Source organism: Pelmatolapia mariae, linkage group LG12 (genome assembly GCF_036321145.2).
Source record: "Pelmatolapia mariae isolate MD_Pm_ZW linkage group LG12, Pm_UMD_F_2, whole genome shotgun sequence".
Lineage (NCBI taxonomy): Eukaryota > Metazoa > Chordata > Actinopteri > Cichliformes > Cichlidae > Pelmatolapia > Pelmatolapia mariae.
The window spans coordinates 24,008,915-24,027,740 of record NC_086237.1 but is presented as its reverse complement, the minus strand read 5'-3'; the positions used below and the strand labels follow the sequence as shown (position 1 = coordinate 24,027,740).

The following is an 18,826-nucleotide window of genomic DNA, read 5'->3' as shown; positions in this document are numbered from 1 at the left end:
TGACAGATTCAGAATTTAGCCTGTGTGCTGACATGTTTTGCACATTATTGATATTTTTTTGCTGCTGCTTTCTGATTTTTGAGTGTTGGGATCTGGAATAATCATTAGAAATTTTAAGATGTTAACTTTATGTTTTGACTCTAACACACTCTACAAATGGGATGTTTTGCATTAATGTGCAGCACCCATAACCCAGTTTTTTACGTTTTCTTTCACCTCCACAGGAGCCATCAATGTGGACTTCAGCTGGTGATTTGACAAGTCTCGTATAGGAGCATCCCGAGTCTCTCCTTCCCTCTCTCCCCCTCCCTTTCCCTCTATCCCTCCCTCCCCCATTCCCTTGTCAATCTCCTCCCTGATCCCCCTTTCCCCCTTCTCCAAGCTTCACCATGCTCATCAAGGAGTACCGCATCCCCATGCCCATGAGTGTGGAGGAGTACCGCATCGCCCAGCTTTATATGATACAGGTGAGGCAACACAACCATGGTTTCCAGCAAATTCTCACCCACACACACGCACCTAACTAAAAATGAACAACCGCAGAAACGAGGGGACGAAAACGAGCAGTCAGAGAGGAGATAAAGTAACACGGGGAGTTCTTGAAGTGTGCAATGACAGCATACTCAATGATGAAAACGATTGGTCGTATGATGCGTGACGTTGGTGGAGCAACTAAACAAAGAGAGCCTGTGTGCTGATAGATTATCCAGTTTAAACTCTCTGAAGCTGGCTGTTTAAAGCTGTCATAGACCGCATGTTTCTGCACTCGATGAAACTCCATGTACACACACTGCTACGATGGAGATGGACATACTGCTTTCATTTGTCAAAGTAGGCCCTTAGCTGGAGAACCTGCAGAAAGGGCCCATTTATATAACTTTAGTTCTGCTGTGCAGCATTATATCCTCTCCATATGGCATGTGTACATGAAGGTAGATTTACTTAATCCAGTGCTGCTGGCATTGTGCACAGGAGCAGCAGTACACAGAGGAGGTATTGATGCCAAGACTCAGGCTGTGGTAAAAATACAGTGTTATTTAGTTATTTATAGTTCAGAGATGTGCATACTAGACATTAGGTGCATTTGTTTGGATTTGAGCTGCACGGTTACGTAATGTGTGTTTTACGATCATTGCAGAGCAAGCTGAAGTTACAGACCTGTTTGATCAAGTTGAGGTTTTTCGAGTTTCGATGCATTTAGCCTCTTTGCTGATCTTAAATTGCGATGGTAATGTGAGTCTGTTTGCTTTTTGTTATCAGAAAATAAGATCCACAAAGAGTGCAGAGTAAATTCAAAGCACAGTATCAAGAGAAATCGGCATCTTAAGAGTCGGACAGTTAAACATGGGAGCTTTATTTTCGACCTGCATCTCTCAGGGTTCAGCTTTGCTGGATAGGTTCAGCATTTATGGCTTGTGTAAGGAAAGCCCAGGATGCTTTCATGATGTAGACCCCTCCTACAGCCGTTAATCTTACAGCCAAATAAGGATGTCGACAGGGTTGTTTAAAATTAATATCCACCCACAGGTATAACAAGGCTACATAGAGATTAATTCAACTGTATTGACTCTGAAAGCCTCTCCTTGTTTTTGCTGTGTACTTTAAAAATAGCCTGTGTCACTAGCTGCATTACATCATTGCAAATAGAGAGAGCGAGTATTTGAGAGAGTATAAGAGAGAGAATTTGGTTGTTGCAACAGTCTCACCAGTTACCGGTTTTCTCTGCATAAGCTGAAATGAGTGTAGAAAGAGTGTGTACGTCTTTTAAAGAATTTCAGATTTATTTGTTTATTTTTTCAGATGATAAAGATGTTTGTTGTTCATGTTTGTTTGCTTGCTTTTCTAAACGTCCTCCCGATGCTGTATCCAGCGGACAGGTTGTTTGCTTGAGTTGTAGATGTGTAGGAACATGACTCAGAGGACATGCCCCAAAGCAAGCAGACGTTTCAAGACGGTACATGTCGGGCTCTGCGGCACACTTCTTCCTCACCTCATAATTCACCTTCATTGTATTTCTGAAGAGTTAATTAATCTTTTAAAAACATATGTTTTTTGTGTGTGTGTGCTTTTTTTTTTTTTTTTTTTTTTTTTTCTTTTTCAAATTTTAGTCTTGAACTGCTTGCCTTTCATATTTTCAGGACAAAGGCAGAACACGTGAGAAAGTCTGCTAAAGAAATTCTTTGCGTGTGAAATCTTAAGTATGTAAACAAAATCCCAGGACGAAGAGTTCCAACATCGTATTGACCCATAGTTACCTTTCCCCCTGACCTAACCGCCTCTAAACAGCCTCGGTGCTCTGAGGCTTCTGTCACTATGGCAACCATGACATCAGCAGCATGCCAGTGGTCAGGTTTTGTTCACGAGAAGGAGTGAATGAAAAAGTGAATGAGGAAATGGAGGATAAAAAGAGAGGCAGTGAAGAAGGGATGGGAAGAAATTTGAGAGAGGGGGTGGAAGGAAAGAGAGCATGGCTACCCTCATTTCATTGCTTTATGTTACCAGGGCAACCGCAGCATGTAGGCCTGTCCGCCGCCTGCAATCCATCCTCAGTGAAAGCCTCATAAACGAAGCCGGGGCCTTAGGACAGCCTAGCCATATCTCCACCTCACCAGGCTGCGCCCCACACTATCTCTCCTTTCACGTTCTTTCCTTTGCCCCTTACGGCACTTTCTTATATGATCGGTAATTTTCACATTCTTCTCACAATCGGGAGATTTACAGTAATAAGAAAATACAGAAAGTGTGAGATTTTAAATATGAGCAGTTCTCATTGTGCCTCATTCATCCACACAGGCCCTACGTGTTTTGAATAAGCAACTGTGGAGTTATCGTTAAAAAAGGAGCATCTCTAGCAGGAAATGCGCCTTGCGAGAGGAAAATGCCAGGATGTGACTCCTATCCTGTCATAGTAGTCGGGTCTAAACATGTATAGCAGGCCATCATGGTGATAGTACTTTGCAAAAGTTTGATGACTGTTTAAAGAAAGCTTTTATACTTTTTAGAAAGTAAAACTGTATACATGAGAGACTCCCTGTAGAGGGCATCAAGGTACCTCCCTCTACACTTATTTTCCTCTAAAGGTACACTTTACCTCTGTATGTGAATAAATGAAGTGTCCTGTATTTTGTAAGACATAAAGTTACATTTAGAGTTTCTTTATCTTTAAACTTGTTATCTGTTCCCGCTCTTCCCGTTATGAGAGCAGCTACGCCCCGGCCAGTGTTTTATAATCTTTTTCTGGTGAATTGGAGAAAATCACCCAGAGCTACAAAGGGAAGAAGGAGGGACTCTGCCTTTGACAGGCAAACACAGGGATGTAGTGTTTGTAGGTTGGACTTTTCCTTTTAAAATGCTTAAAATTCATAATCAGTGGTATTTTTCATATGTATTTTTGTTCTGTATTTTCGTAGTGAGCTTTTTATAATGCACTGTAATCTGGATATTATCTGTTCACTTGCTGTGACTGAGTTTCTGCATCGCATACTGGTTGAGTATACGGCCGGTTTGACGTTGCTGTGGTGGTGTCTGTGCTGTGTCTTTGGAGCTGTGTCTGGGTTGTTGAGAGCTGGGCGGGTTGCTAATGAATGACCTGTCAAAGGTAATGAGGTCCAGTGTGCTGGATGCCTCATGGCTTCCTCTTCCCCGCTCCACTGATTCACTGGTTTGCTTCCATCACCTCGCTCTGCCCAGCTGACTGGAGGAATCGGTCTCCCTATTACGCCATCGCTGCACTAAACACGCCGTTAAACAAAGGTTAAGCTGCATATACTAACACTGAACAACTGCTGATAAGAGGGAAAAAAAAACATGATACATCAGAAATCTGACTTTTTATGGTCCTCATGTCTGTCGTCAGCACTTGGACTATGTTCTGCTGTTTTAATGTTTTCTCATTCACAAGTTTCACAATTACAAATTGTCCTCTAGCAATTCCCGACATTTGCGCCATTGTGACTTCACACAGTCGCAGCTGCAGGCTCCACCCGGCTTCTCCTCTTATGTGCATCTGCAATGTAAATGCAGAAAAGGTGTGGCTCCACACGCTGATTCTTTTTTTTCGGATCTTCCTGATATGCCGTTCAGAGCTGGAGGTGCTTCCAGGAAGCTATTAATTTTGTGTGTCGTTGCCATACCCAGACTGATGCCTCACTGTCTCTGCAAAAATCCCATTCATTTGGTTATTTGTTCTCAAACATCAGTTCCAGATTTAGTGTGAAATTATTATTACTAAAAATTATTAGAATAATAATGATCCTATGTTGTTCCATCTAACACCGCCACACTTTGCTTTTCTACTAACATGCAAATATGCATTTCCTCTTTCATTATTCCTCTTACAGAAGAAGAGCAGAGAAGAGAGCTGTGGTGAAGGCAGTGGGGTGGAGATCCTAGAAAACAAGCCGTATACAGATGGACCGGGCGGGACCGGCCAGTACACCCACAAGGTCTACCATATTGGCATGCACATTCCCAGCTGGTTCCGCTCTATCTTGCCCAAAGCGGCACTGAGGGTTGAAGAGGAGTCCTGGAACGCCTACCCTTACACCCGCACCAGGTGAGATTAGGTGATGTAAGGAGGCCACCTCGACACTTTTAATGCAGCATTGTGTCGATACAGGAGGATTTTCTCCTTTTGGATGCGATAAAGTAACGTTAGCTTTAACCTTGACACCTCTTTAAAGCAGGGTAGTAGAAATACACAGGCTATTTTAATAGTATAAATGCTTTGTGCATGTGACATAGCTGCTGCCGGTAGATCTACATTCATTTACACACAAAAATCTAGCCTAGGTTCTGCAGAGGATAATATTTTCTGCCATAATTGTATTCAGTGATTAATTTGATGATTCCAAGTCCATGAACAAGTTGTCAGAATATTACCAGGCAGCCCATCAGATCGGCGCATGGCCAGCAGCGCTCCCAGACAGCCAGACGTTGACAGCCCCTCACTTTCAGAGCGTCAGTCCATTTGTCTGTGTGAGGTCTGACAAACAAAGATGTGAAGGTGCTGAAAAGAGATGTGCCCTTGACTGCACACTCGGGATATTGATAGACTCCAAGTGCTGTTGACACATCTATTCAACTAGTGACAGTTTTGCTGCAGATGCAGCAGATGGGTATGGCTTAAGTGTCTTTTATAATCAAAAGTAAGATGGGGTTGTCACTCGTAGTAAAATAGTTCTGCTCTTGAGTTATTAATATAAAATGAGTCTCCTAATGAAGGGAGACACAAAACTCACTGGTACTTTGTTGGGACAGTTGTTTCATTTCTTTTTTTTTTTTTTTAATTTCTTCTCCCTTAGATACACTTGTCCCTTTGTGGAGAAGTTCTCTATTGACATTGAGACATACTACAAGCCCGACACTGGCAACCAGGCAGATGTCTTCAACATGTCAGCAGCAGAGAAAAGACAGAGGACTATTGGTGAGACCATTTGACGTCTGCCCTGAACGTCTGTGTCAACATAAAACTCGGATAATAAAATAATGTGGCTAATTTCACTTTCAAATTGCACACATACAAAGCAAGCTCAGGCTGCGTGTTGGCATATGGCCGCATTAGAGAATCAATACAGCAAGTAATGATCTCCTCATTCAGCAGCTGAAGGCGTTTTGCTGGCTGTCCTCTTGCTACTAAGATATGCAGTGGATGAGGCCCACTTGTGGTAGCTTAATGTTACAGCATCTGTTATTTTTCTCTGGTTATGAGTGTGTTTTCCCAGTGAAAACAACGCCCTGAAAGGAATGGCTCTTAGGGTACGCAGTGACTCAGTTCCACTATTGTAATTATTTAAATCACTTGTGTCTGTGTATCTTATAGTGTTAGCTGGGATTTCAGTTATAAAAAGAATTTGAAGCTGTTAAACACAAGCTCATACAAGTCAGAACTAGTGCTCCACCCACTTGTGTGCACACACCGTAATGTAATAGTAAAGCCTCAACAACTTCCAAACACCTGACTCCATAAATGCTTACCCTCTGAAAACGAATTGTCTTTTGCAGACCCAATTGACATAGTGACAGATCCCATCCCCCCTCATGAGTACAAATCAGAGGAAGACCCGAGGCTTTACAAGTCAGCCAAGACCCAGAGGGGTCCTCTGCGGGACGACTGGATAGAAGAGTACAACAATAACCCAGGCAAGACCCCCATCATGTGTGCCTACAAGCTCTGTAAGGTGGAGTTCCGCTACTGGGGCATGCAGTCAAAGATTGAACGCTTTATTCATGATGTTGGTGAGTTGAAGGTCCCAGATGTTCGTGCATTTTTAAAAATAATTTTTCATTTTACTAATACCCTATTTAGTTACAGTGTTAGCGAGGGTTTATTGTTCTGCAACCGTTTTTCACTAGGCTTAAGAAAGGTGATGGTGCGTGCCCACCGGCAGGCCTGGTGCTGGCAGGATGAGTGGTATGGTCTGACCATAGAAGACATCAGGCAGCTGGAGCTGGAAACCCAGCTGGCCCTGGCCAGGAAGATGGCTCAGTTTAGCCAGGCGGAGGAGGCCACCGAGGCCAACGGAGGCACACCGTCTCCAGACAAAGACCAGGAGGTTAAAGAGGCAATCAGCTGTATCGAAGCTGAAGCAGTCGTTCCCAGCTCAGGAGGAGAAACTCTGCAGCCACGAGGTATACTTACCAAGCAGTGGTCCACCTCCTCCCGATCCTCCCGATCATCCAAGAGAGGAGGTGAGGAACATGCCATCTTCATGCATTTACCCTCATCACTGCTGTGTACGACTTTGTGAAGCTGGCACATCGATGTGACGTGTAAACGTCTTGATCCACCCCTCATTTCATTATTTTTGCTACCAAAGAGGCAGGCTATTTTTCATTTATTTATTTATTTATTTATTTTAAGCGGTCTTGAGCAATAGTTTTCCAGGCCTCCTGGAGAGATTTTTTTTAGTCATTGGCTGCTCTTTCTCTCATTTTCAGTCCAGTTCTTATCTCAACTATTTTCAGAAGAATGTATTTTGTTTGTTGAACCACTTAACACTGATTTATGAGTCATTCAAGGGTAAAGGCAAACAACTCAACGGATGAACCAATGTTGTGTCTACAGATAAGAATGAGTTTTAGATTCTATTTTCAGGCACTTCGTTACTGGCAACCTGTCACAAAAGCAGTTTCTTCCTCTTCCTTTAGTCGAAAAATTGCAAAGATAACACAGTTTGACAGGCTTAAATTTTACACCAACAAGGTGTTTCCTGAATAGCTATTAGCTGAAAACTTGACGTATCTCAACATGGTAAGTAATGTCCTTAACCAATCTGCGAAAGCTGGACAAGTTGAGGAAAAAAGAAGTGACACTACACCTAAAAAATAAAACTATCTTCAGCAGATGAACAATATCTGAAAGTCGTGTTTTTAAAAAAAAATTGAAAAAAATCTAGCACAAACCAGTCACTATCAGTCCTTCCCAGAGCCCAGATTTCAACATTATTGAAGCAGTGTGGGATCATCTCAACAGAGAATGGAACAAAAGGCAGCCAACATCCAAAGAAGAGCTTTGAATGTCCTGCAAGAATTCCTGAAGACTACTTATAGAAATGAAAAAGCTGCCTAAGAGAGTTCTTTCTTTCGAGCTCATTAGAATTGTACAAACTCTGTTTTTGCCTTACATACGATATTTCCATGTGTGTTTGCACATGCATGGAAATCGTGTGCAAACATACATGGAAATCCTTGCACCCATTTTCCTAGCAAAATATAAAGAAACGAGGGGGTGCTCAAGGCTTTTGCACGGTACTGTACTCTTTCTTGTGACAAATGTATTTACATCTCATCGTGCGTTAAAGTCTTATTTGTGACTCATTTCTGCCTTTTATATATTTATGCATGCTAACATCAAAGTCCAAATATCCTGTAAGTGAACACGGCAAACTGTGATACTGTAGACTCGTCCACACTAGAAAGCTAGTATGTGAAGAATTCAGTCAGTTAGGTCAAGCTTCAAGCTGGTGCAAAGCTAAAGTATCATTGTGTGATTCTGTGAGGTCTCATTTTTCATTTTGCACACCTGCGGTTGAATGAATTTGGGTTACAGCTGCACAGGAAGTGCAGTAATAGCGCTTCTTTTTGGGGGGGGGGGGTTCAGCTCTGCACAAGCATACACACTAAGAGTTAACCCAAAGGTGAAGTAACCAGGCTCTTTTGAAAAACCGTGAGCTCAGACCTTTGAATTGGTGTTAATAAAGCAAACGCCTCAGAAGCAGCTTTTAAAGTGTGCAGACTCTGTTTGTGCCTTTACTTTCCTCTGAGGCACCTCAACCATATTTACTCACACCCCCTGTGTGAATCTCCCCTGGGTTATTTTTGTCAGCAACATTGATATCGCAGACTACTCATCCGAATTCACCCATCTCGAGTGTCACCCCTTCTTCAAGGTGGCACTCACTTTAGCTGCCAGATGGACCCCGACTCTCATCGAGCCTCATTTCACCCCTGTAACTGCCCCCCCTCCCTCCCTCCCTCCATTATTCCCTCCAGGGCTATTTTTAGCAACAGTGCTGACATCACAGGACAGAGGAGGCTGATGCTCCTCAGAGTGACCCTCCCTTCCAGCGCTGCTGTGTCTCTCTGCACTGACAGCTACATCTGTACCCCTCTCTTACTGCCTCTCACAGTGACCACCCCTGTCCTTTGTGCTAATGATATATAATCCATAGATTGAAGACAGGTGATAGACGAGGCCTATTTTTCCTCAGCTGGAAAAGATTTTGGTGTGTTTGGAGCTCGTTCTTGTTGCACTGGGCCTCGGTTTTTAACACACCGCCGCTGACCACCAATCAGTCCATCTGTGATGAAGTAATGCACCACAGAGACTGTTATGTTTATGTAACACTGTGTGTGTGTGTGTGTGTGGCATTGATAGGGGTGGGGGGTGGGTTGTGCAATACATCTTTGTTGTTGAGTGTGTGTGCATGTGCGTGCGTGCGTGTGTGTGTGAAGCACAGAGGCTAAAACACACATCCCAAAATAATGGTGAATTTCTTGCTCGTATGTTTCTATTTTTTTTTTTCTTTTCTTTTTTTTGCCCCCCCCAGTGAGCCCGTCACGTCACAGCATCTCTGAGTGGAGGATGCAGAGCATTGCACGAGACTCGGACGACAGCTCGGACGAGGAGTTCTTCGATGCTCACGGTAACTTGCTGCTCTGATTTGTAAAGTAAATGTGGAAGCTGGGTGAAATGTTTCTAACCTGTTTGGCTCCCCTTTCTTCATTTCCTGTGAATGCGTCTCTTTAATCGCAGATCAGTTCTTAAGCTTCCCAGATACCCAGCATGCTTTGGGGCTACAGTTGAACTAGGTGGGTGTGCTGCGGCACCCGTTCTTCCTGCTGGATAAGTTCGGCCGAGAAGACACGAGCCAGTTGTCTCATCCCAATATCATGTTCAAAAATCACAATCGTCTCTGCCTACCTTCATTCACACAGTTCACGGTGCATCAAAGAAATAAAAGAACCCCTTTGAATAATTTACGCGTGTGTGTGTGTGTGTGTGTGTGTGTGTGTGTGTGTGTGTGTGTGTGTGTGTGTGTGTGTGTGTGTGGTTGAAACTCACCGTTTAGTCAATATGATGAATGAGAATAAAATTATGCACGATGCAGTCATTGATTACACTGATACTAATTTTGCTGCATTCATTAGTTTCCACCTACCCCGAGTTTAATAGGTTGCTCGTGACACTATGAGTCACTGGAAAACAATAACTAAAATGAATTGTGTTGACGTCTAATTATTTTTTTCATATTAACATGTGTCACAGTATTCGTGTTTATATGGATTCATTGTTTGTGTGTGTGTGTGTGTGTGTGTGTGTGTGTGTGTGTGTGTGTGTGTGTGTGTGTGAGAAGCAAAAGCCAGATGGCCTGCTTAAAACGTTATGATTTATGAACACTTATTTAATTATGGGTAAATAAATGAGGGCATCAGAATGAGCTTATACATGTAAGTGTTTGTAAATCACATGATGGAAGTGCACAAATTAAATCTGAAAAACGACTGAGTTGGCACGGATTGCTTCTAATTTTAGGCTTCTGTCTTTAAAGTTCTTGTGATCTTCTTGCAGTAACCATCCATCTCAAGGATTAGAAAAGTGTGTGCGCAAGTTTATTTTTACACTCCTTTTTTTTTTTTTTTTTTTAAATGCAAATGAATAAAGGAAAAAAAAAAGCTAAGGAGGTGAATCTGCCAATGATGGTACACGTGTAACCTGTCGTCTTTAATTAACATGTTTTATTTAAATCATTGAAGGTTTATTAATAAAAATCTTGCAGTGGAATAAAGAAAATCTGACATTTTTATCCAGTTTAACACTGGATTGTTGTTCATATTAATGAATAAATTAGAAGGATGTTGAAGCAACTGAGGAAACAAATGAAATAAAGGACTCTGTTGATTTAGAGTCAGAAGATTTTGTGTGTTAGGAACAATGCTACAAAAACTTGCCGCAAGCCCCTGTGAGTATTCCAGCCAAGTCGTTATGAAATAAAGATTGTCATTTGATTTCCTGCGTTGATGCTGTTTATTTGTAGTGTAGCTGCTGTAGAAATAAATAGAAGGACATGATTTGATTTTAGGTCAAATCTTGATTAACCAGCTAAAGTGAACACTGTTGGCAAAAATCGCCCCGAGAGGAATTAAAATGGATCCGTTTGAGGTCCTTTTAAAATCACAGGTTAATCTGCGAGACGATTCATCCATATGTGTGCATGAATTTAAGGCGCATAGTGAAATTTTTGTAGCAGGTAATCATGGAGGAAGTTGACTGTTTTTAGTTTATAGAAAATAAACTATAGTGATACAATAAATGCAAAACAACGTATACTCACTGTGTGTGGATGATCACACATGGAAACCACAAGCTTCATGTGCATTTGTGTAGGTTGTTAACTTGTAGGAAACCCTAAGAAGGTTCCTTTTCCTTCATTCCCTTGTTTATTAGATCACTTTGACACTGACAGGGTTCATTTAGATTAATTTTTCTTTTATTGTTCATTTTTAGCGGGTTGTCTCTGTTATTCTATTTTATTTGTTTGCATATTTATTTATTTATTTTTTAGCCCATTATTTGTTGACACGCAATAGGGTTTGTGGTTCGTGTTTAAGGACGGCATTGTGTGAGTTTGATTGGGTGAATAGGTTGTCAGGGTAAGCTGCAAACAAATTGGCCTTTCTTGGGATTAATAAAGCAATCTGGCACTCTGAATCTGAACTCTTGGTGTAATAATCCATTCGAAACCCCTGAATAGTGAATAGAGTTTTAACCAATCTGTTGACCCCCACCCCCCACCCCACCCCCACAGAGGATCTCTCTGATGGAGAGGAGGTCTTCCCGAAAGAGATTGCCAAGTGGAACTCCAATGACCTCATGGACAAGATCGAAGCTGCAGAAACGGAGGAAACTCCTGGTATGATGAACACCTCTACATGGGCAGGCACAGCCCTATGACACTTGATGTTAAATGTGTGTTTGTGTTTCTAGGTGAGCTGTTCAAGGAAATGACTGTTGATTATGAAAGAGCAACCAGCGAGGAAAGATTAGATGAGGTATGTGTGTCACACATTGACTGCCGGTGCAAATAACACACCTATAACTCGCACTCCTCTGATGCCCTTCCATGTCTGGAATAAATATCCCTTACAAGCCATCTGCTGAAAGTTTCCTTCTGGACATGATTTAATTTCAGTTTAGCTGCTAAAAAACAAAAAAACATATCAGGCTTTAAACTTTGGAGGATAAGAGCCTCTCTGTCCTCTTGTGTTCAGATGCGTGGCTGTCTTAGCGGCCAAGCCGATAGCTCTCCCATTCCCACCATCACGGTAACAAGGCACCAGTCAGTAAGTAAACATTTTGGCCCCAGTGCAATGTGGGGTACAACAGTTCTTCAGACACCTCCAGTCTATTAAATGCCCCTGCCCTTATCCTTGCCGTAGCCCGAACCCAAATCCATGTGTACTCCTCAACCTCACCACCTTCTGTTCGACCCCCTCCTCCCTCTTCTGTACTTAATGGAAATGTGAAGTTTTGGATTGGAAGTAAAAGACAAAACTACACATTGTGCTGTGCTAATTAGTGTGAACTTGTCGTCGGGAAGCATGGTTGTTGTTTGCTGTTAGTTGAACGGTTGTCCAGGTGAAGGTTGGCTCTGTTATGTGTCTTCATGGTTCCTCACCCCTCAATGGCTATGAAAAGCAGTTTGCTTTGTAATTCATGTTCAAAACGATGGACGCAAAACGTTGCAAGTCGTACCTTTTGAATCGGTTAAAAAGTGATTTGATGCCCATTTTCAAGGCCTCGTTTATCTGTTTTTGTTTGTTTGTTTTATCACTCACAGTAAGTACGTATTCTTTGGTCATGCTGATGAAGTGAATAAACATTTTATTGGATATTTTCCCGATAGTGCACCTTAACATTCCCATCCATAACGCTGCTTATTAAATTTGCTGTTCTCAGGAGAGCTCTTCCCAGCAGTGTCTGCAGCCCTCCAAGATCCATGTGCTCATCTTGGTCTTGCACGGAGGGAACATCCTGGACACAGGAGGAGGCGACCAGAACAGCAAGCAGGCCGACGTCAACACAATCAGTACGGCTTTCGACACAGTCATGCGTGTTCACTATCCTGCAGCGCTGGGACGCATCGCCATCCGCTTGGTGCCCTGCCCTGCCATCTGTGCCGAGGCCTTCTCCCTAGTGTCCAAGTAAGAGCACGCGCATGCACACATTTCTCTGCAGGCTCAAAACCTCATGGATAATGATTGAAGGTTTGTGTGCAGTTAGGTTCATAATTTATTGGATGAAGACAGAATTCTTGTGGTTTTGCACAACCGCAGCGGAGTTTAAATCAGATAATCAAGCAAGATGTGATTGAAGTGTAGACTTTCAGCTTTCATTTAAGAGGTTTAATGAAGAATTTCATTAACTGTTTAGGAATTACAGACATTTTTATACAGTCTCTAATTTTAGCTCTAAAGTAATTGGGCAAATTTACATCATTTTAAGTGTAAGGATCCTAAGGCTCAGTGACTGCCTAAAGTCTAGAGCCCATATACATTTTCTGTTGAAGTGCTCTGGTGAACCTTTACTACAAACACTTGCTGCTTGTTTAATAACTGAAAAGCTGTGCCTTTGAACTGAGATCAGGTGACTGACTCAGCTTTTGAAGAATATCATATTTCTGTACCCTGAGAAACTCTTGGGTTGCTCTTACAGTTTGCTTTGGGTCATTGTCCATTTGCACTGTGAAGAACTGTCCGATCAGTTTTGCAGCATTTGTCTGAATCTGAGCAGAGAGTGTAGCTCCATACACTTCAGTTAATCCTGCAGCTTCAGTCAGCGGTCACATCACCAATAAACACAAGTCCTCCGATTATACTGGCAGCCATACGTACCCATACCTTCACACTGCCTCCACCATGTCTGACATTATGAGCTGTTTCTCTAATACTCTATATTTTCTCATCCATGTTCATGCTGGTTTCATCTATCCACAGATATTTTTATACAGTGTAACCAGTGGTTTGCACCTTGCTGCAAATTCTCTGTATTTAAGTTCATGAAGTCTTCTTTTGATTGTAGATTTTGCCAGTGATAATTCTGCCTCCTGTGGTGGTGGTTGTTGTTTTTTGTGTTTTTCTTAACGATGTAAATAATTCTGTCCTCACACACTTTGGCCTTCTTCTTTCAGTGTACCGGATTGTTTATTTGGCCACTCCTGAAGTTTTGTTTGTCTCTCTCTCTGAGAGGTTGATTTTGGTTTTTCAGCCCAATGATGGCTGGTATTTCTTTGGGCCATATATTTAAATTTACAGTTAAAAGCTTTAAAAGGTAAATTCAACACTTTGAATCAACTTCACTTATGTCTGCTTCATTTATCATGAAATAACAAGTGAACATGCCTCACCTGGCCTTGGAACTGCTCGTCAGTCAATTGTAAAATTAGTTTTGAGCCACTAAAAATGAGGGACTCTACAAAACAATGCCTGTATTTTTGTTAAACCCCTCCAATTAAAGCTCAAAGTCTGCCTTTCAGCCACATCCTGATTTGTAATTTAAAAACAACAACAACAAAAATTGTGTGTTTGTGGAACAAATTGTGGTTCTAACCGTATTTTAGCTCGATAGCTGTTTGCTTATGATGGAAGAGGTCCAGGTGCAGCTCATGACTCTTGTCCCCTCTTCCTGCGTCTATTTATGCTCCTGTGTGCATGCCTTGGGTTTTAAAATTTATAATTTGATTTTTATCCACTAATGTTCTCACAGCCTGAGCCCTTACAGCTACGATGAAGGTTGTCTGTCCAGCAGCCAGGACCACATCCCGCTGGCAGCCCTGCCTCTCCTCGCCACCTCTTCTCCACAGTACCAGGATGCTGTGGCCACCGTCATCTTCCGAGCCAACCAGGTGTATACGGACTTCATAAAATCTCTGGACGGGGCGTCTTTCTCCGGCCAGGTCAGATACCGATGGGGTTTGTTGTTCTTGTATGCTGTTTAATAAAGAATTGGAGTCATTAGAGTTGAACCAGCTGTACTTTTTGGAGCCACATCATCCTTACATCCAGCGTGTAGCTGCAGAAGTCTTTTTAGGTGATCCTGAACCCCACGGATATATGTAATAAATATTTTTCATCCTTTAATTCTCCAGGTTTGCCTCATTGGGGACTGTGTGGGAGGAATCTTGGGCTTTGATGCTCTGTGCAGCAGCAATCAAACGGTAAATGAGAGCCAGAACAGCAGTCGCAGGGGCAGTGTCATTAGCGTACAGGTAAGCGAGACATCCTCCAGCATTAATGAATGCACGGCGACAATATCAGCTCATCCTAAACACTGCCTGGAACACTCCTGTGTGCACCTTTAACCTGTTTTGTTCTTCTTAATTAGCTCATTTGTTGATTTTTTTTATTTTTTTTTCCTTAAATTGCTGGAAGTTTTTATGACACATTTTCACAAATTGCCCCTGCAGGACCAGGATCTTCTCTCTCCTGGCATCATTGTCAACAGCGGACACGGATCAGCGTCTCCAACCTTGGAGGGCAGCCGCCACCTCAGTCGCAGCAACATCGATATCCCACGTACCAGCGCAGGCGACGACAGCAAGAGACAGCTGCCTCGGAAGAGAAGTGACTCTTCCACCTACGAGCTGGACACCATAAAGCAGCACCAGGCTTTCCTGTCCAGGTGTGTGGTCAGTGGGAGGACAAACTCTTTATGTGGAATGAACTTCTTTTGTCCTTTTGTCATGCACTGTCAGAATATGTTTTATTTTTAGTTCCAGGCACGGAAGTGACTTTGTGTTGTCCTCCTAGCTTACATTCCAGTGTCCTGCGGAACGACACAACCTCCCGAAGGTCGAGCAGTAGCACAATGCTGGATGGAGGCTCCCTGGGGAAATTTGACTTCGAAGTGTCCGACTTTTTCCTCTTTGGCTCTCCGCTTGGCTTGGTACTCGCCCTGAGAAAGACTGTGATCCCTATGTTAGATGGTGAGCTTCAATTACCAGGCTTTGTACTATCTGTAAAGTGAAAGGTTTGCCCCAGATGGAAATCTGCTTATTACTATAGACACCTATAGACCAGGCTGTCATCAAAATATGCTTGAATTCTTCCCTTCCTCTTTCTTATGTCTCTGGTTTCATTTCTCCCCCTAGTGGCCCAGCTACGACCTGCCTGTCAGCAGGTTTATAATCTGTTCCACCCCGCTGATCCTTCAGCCTCCCGCCTCGAACCTCTGCTGGAGCGGAAATTTCACCTCCTCCCTCCGTTCAGCGTGCCCCGTTACCAACGCTTTCCCCTGGGAGATGGAAACTCCGCCCTGCTGGGTGAGCTCTTTTTACAGATGATAGATGAAAGGCCACGTTAACGTGAAGCTTTCAGTTTTTGTATGACTGTCTTGGATGCACACACACGAATGCAAAATACCCTTTAAAACCCCCCCAGCAACAACCATTTAAGATCACATCACCTGATGCTTCAGATGCTGATTTTAACCCACTGTCCTTTTTCCCATGGATGCACACCATAGATGGCTTAAAGATGCCTTAGTAGCATGCGTTGAGTTCATTTACAAAGTAAACACTGCCTGAAAGAAAAATTACACGTTTTTCTACTGTTTGTGCTTCGGCATGTTTTGTGAAGCAGTTTATTAATCTCGGTGTTGTCACAGTCCCACTGGTGGTTTCTGTTTGGACTGATCTTTATAGCGGAGGATGCCTACCCTATTTATACAATTACATGTCTGCTGTTCTTGAAGAAAACGCACACAGAATTTAATAAGATCTTTAATGAGGAGAAATTTTCTTTTTTTTTAAAAAAAAAAAAGATATCTAACATTATTGAATCAGGAACTGAGGCTTAGTAAGGATGGACACCGGGGTTAATAAAGATGTTTAATATGGTTAAGATGTTTCTTAATTACTTCAGAGTTTTTGTGTTCCCTGGTGGTCATGGCCTCCACCAGAACAGCTACCAATGAACCAATGAACATCTTCAGGCCTTCCAACATTTTTTAGCGATGAAGTTTCAAAGACAATTTCAAGATCACTGTTAAGGCAAGAGAGTTCAAATGATTTCATAAATAGCATATTGCAGGCTTTTTCTAATCTTAGAACAGGGTGATATGTCAGCTTATTGTGTCTCTGAGGAGCAGCTGTGGTCCAGGAAAAAGTGAGCTCCACTAAGGGCTTGACTCTTGTTCCTTGTTCAGTTCTTGCTTCATATGTTTTTGTCTTCCTTGTCTTCTTTCCTTCCTCCTCTCTTGGCCTCCTGTCTCCATATCTGTGTACCTTGCTCTCTACCTCTAAAACCTCCTCCCCCGACTTCTACCCCTCCACCCACCCCCCTCTGTAGTGGAGACAGTCCAGAGCAACGCTCAGCTGCTGCTTGACAGCGGGCCTCCCCTGTCCCTTCGCTGTCAGGAGACCATCAGTGAGACCTGCATCCCTGTACCTGTGCTAAACTGGCAGGAGGGCTCCCTCAAAGCCACACCCGCCACTATGGAGTGTGTGTAGCCTCTCCCATTCACCTCTATCTGTTCCCAACCCTCGTTCGCCGTATCTCTGTCGTCCCCGTGTTTGTCCTTCTCGCCATTACGTCGAGATGCTCAGATTCCAGGCCGCCTCTTACTCTCTTCGAGTATGTCCATGCTGTCATTTCAGTGTCTCCAAATACTGATAAGTTTGAAAGTTTTAAAACCACATATATATTTTACCTTTTAGCATCGTGTCTTCTGGTTTACAATTTAAAAAGAAATGTAGCCAATTGGAACATCAAGTCATGGAAATACTCGAGACAAATCTGCTAAGCATCTCTTGTGGTGCTGTGTTTTGCTTTGTGCCATCACATTTTCATGACAGAGTTTGGAAGATGCAAGCGTCTGTGTTTGTGTGCTGCGGTTTTAAGGCCGGTTTCAGTGTATTTGCATCATCTCTGTAATATTAGCTGATTTGTGGTGGCATAGGGTTTTTTTTTTTGTTTCCTTATTTTTTTATTTTTTTTTACTGTTTTTTTTTTGACTTTCCAAAAAAAAGGTTTTGATGTGCTGCTTGTGACGTGTTTGTGCAGTGGACTTGGAGCTCTGTGTGTACATGCTAAATAGACTGAAGCCTGTGCTTCTCCTTGTGATACTAGTCAGAGGTCTTGTGATTTTACTAAATCTCTGACGTTATTTTATTTTCAAGACATTAGAATAGGCTCTGAATTTAAAAATCACCTCCGTAAGACACACTAATATTACTGTAGAAGACGTGGATATTTGTGATTTTACATTCACTGTGTGTTTAATGTCTTCATTTACCAGTCACGTGTTGATCGGTGAAGAAATGTGACCGGGGCCTCGCCGCCTGCTGTCACATTTCTCACCTGCATTCCCCCTCCTCCCCCAACCGTCACCGTGAGTTCCCCCTTACCTGTGTCTCTGTCTAATGGGATCTCCTTGTTTGGGCTCAATAGCGGATGTTGTTCAGTCTCATGGTGGTGTCTTCATGGACAGTTCGTACCCCTCATCCCCCGTAACGGGCCCCCTCTCCCGGGGCCAGCGGAGGGCCAGTGAGGTCAGCATTGCCAGCCAGGTCTCAGGAATGGCAGACAGTTACACTGCCACCAACATAGCCAACAGTAAGTGCTCTCAATACCAAACAGTCTCTCTTTCTCTCTTCCTTCCACTCACACAAACACTCTTCTAGTAATTCTCCCGCTTTCTCTCACATTCAGCCCAACTTTTATCTGCTTTTATCTGTCCTAGTTTCTCTTTCCAACACTCCGACATCATTTACTCTCACTCTGACTCTACACACACCCTGCTGTCCTGCAGAAACAGTCTAGTCAGCCACGTTAAGTGTCCCGCTCCTTTTTGCTCTTTTCTGCTTTGCCAGATTTTGGACTGAAGTGAGACTCATGTAAGGTGATTTATCCATCTCCTGTTAAAACTAAGACAAGATCAGAGTCCCGGGGAAGAAACCAGCTTAGAGCCACTTTCCACTGTCTGTCTTTCTCTTATTCACTGTCTAAATGTAAATGCAATGAACGAGTGCTGCATTTAATTAATGTGGCGATGCATGTAGACACCTGTTTCCCTCAGCCATTCCTGCATTGTCGACTCCCTATTGCAGTGTTTGCTGAGATAACCGGTACTGTTTCCTCTTTGTTTGAATGTCCTTTGAATTCCTCCTCCCCCTCACCCGTTCACTTCTGTTACCAGAACATTTATTTGTGCCTCACGTTACTGCGCCTGAACACTGCTGTTCAGCCACCCACAGTATAACCCTGGAAATGTGCTTAAACTGATTACGACATGTTTCTCTTCTGCAACAGCATCACTCTGCCCCAT

General features: G+C 42.9%; 1 protein-coding gene across 8 annotated transcripts in view; it reads left to right on the top strand.

Annotated features, from left to right (window-relative positions):
* The window catches only part of LOC134639128 (membrane-associated phosphatidylinositol transfer protein 2-like), a 43,733-nt gene that overhangs the window by 17,948 nt on the left and 6,959 nt on the right, over positions 1–18,826 (top strand). For 4 of the 8 annotated variants that reach the window (XM_063490193.1, XM_063490192.1, XM_063490198.1 and 1 more), the window contains exons 2-18: positions 225–467; positions 4,341–4,555; positions 5,304–5,425; positions 6,004–6,237; positions 6,355–6,690; positions 9,051–9,146; positions 11,310–11,414; positions 11,489–11,553; positions 11,773–11,844; positions 12,461–12,705; positions 14,267–14,456; positions 14,649–14,768; positions 14,967–15,181; positions 15,310–15,485; positions 15,651–15,821; positions 16,849–17,001; positions 17,950–18,114. In XM_063490193.1, coding sequence (XP_063346263.1) covers positions 390–467; positions 4,341–4,555; positions 5,304–5,425; positions 6,004–6,237; positions 6,355–6,690; positions 9,051–9,146; positions 11,310–11,414; positions 11,489–11,553; positions 11,773–11,844; positions 12,461–12,705; positions 14,267–14,456; positions 14,649–14,768; positions 14,967–15,181; positions 15,310–15,485; positions 15,651–15,821; positions 16,849–17,001; positions 17,950–18,114 — 2,758 coding nt within the window. In that variant the 5' untranslated portion in view covers positions 225–389. The remainder of the gene's footprint in view (positions 1–224; positions 468–4,340; positions 4,556–5,303; positions 5,426–6,003; positions 6,238–6,354; positions 6,691–9,050; positions 9,147–11,309; positions 11,415–11,488; positions 11,554–11,772; positions 11,845–12,460; positions 12,706–14,266; positions 14,457–14,648; positions 14,769–14,966; positions 15,182–15,309; positions 15,486–15,650; positions 15,822–16,848; positions 17,002–17,949; positions 18,115–18,826) is intronic. The other 4 variants (XM_063490194.1, XM_063490195.1, XM_063490196.1 and 1 more) reach the window with 4 other exon arrangements.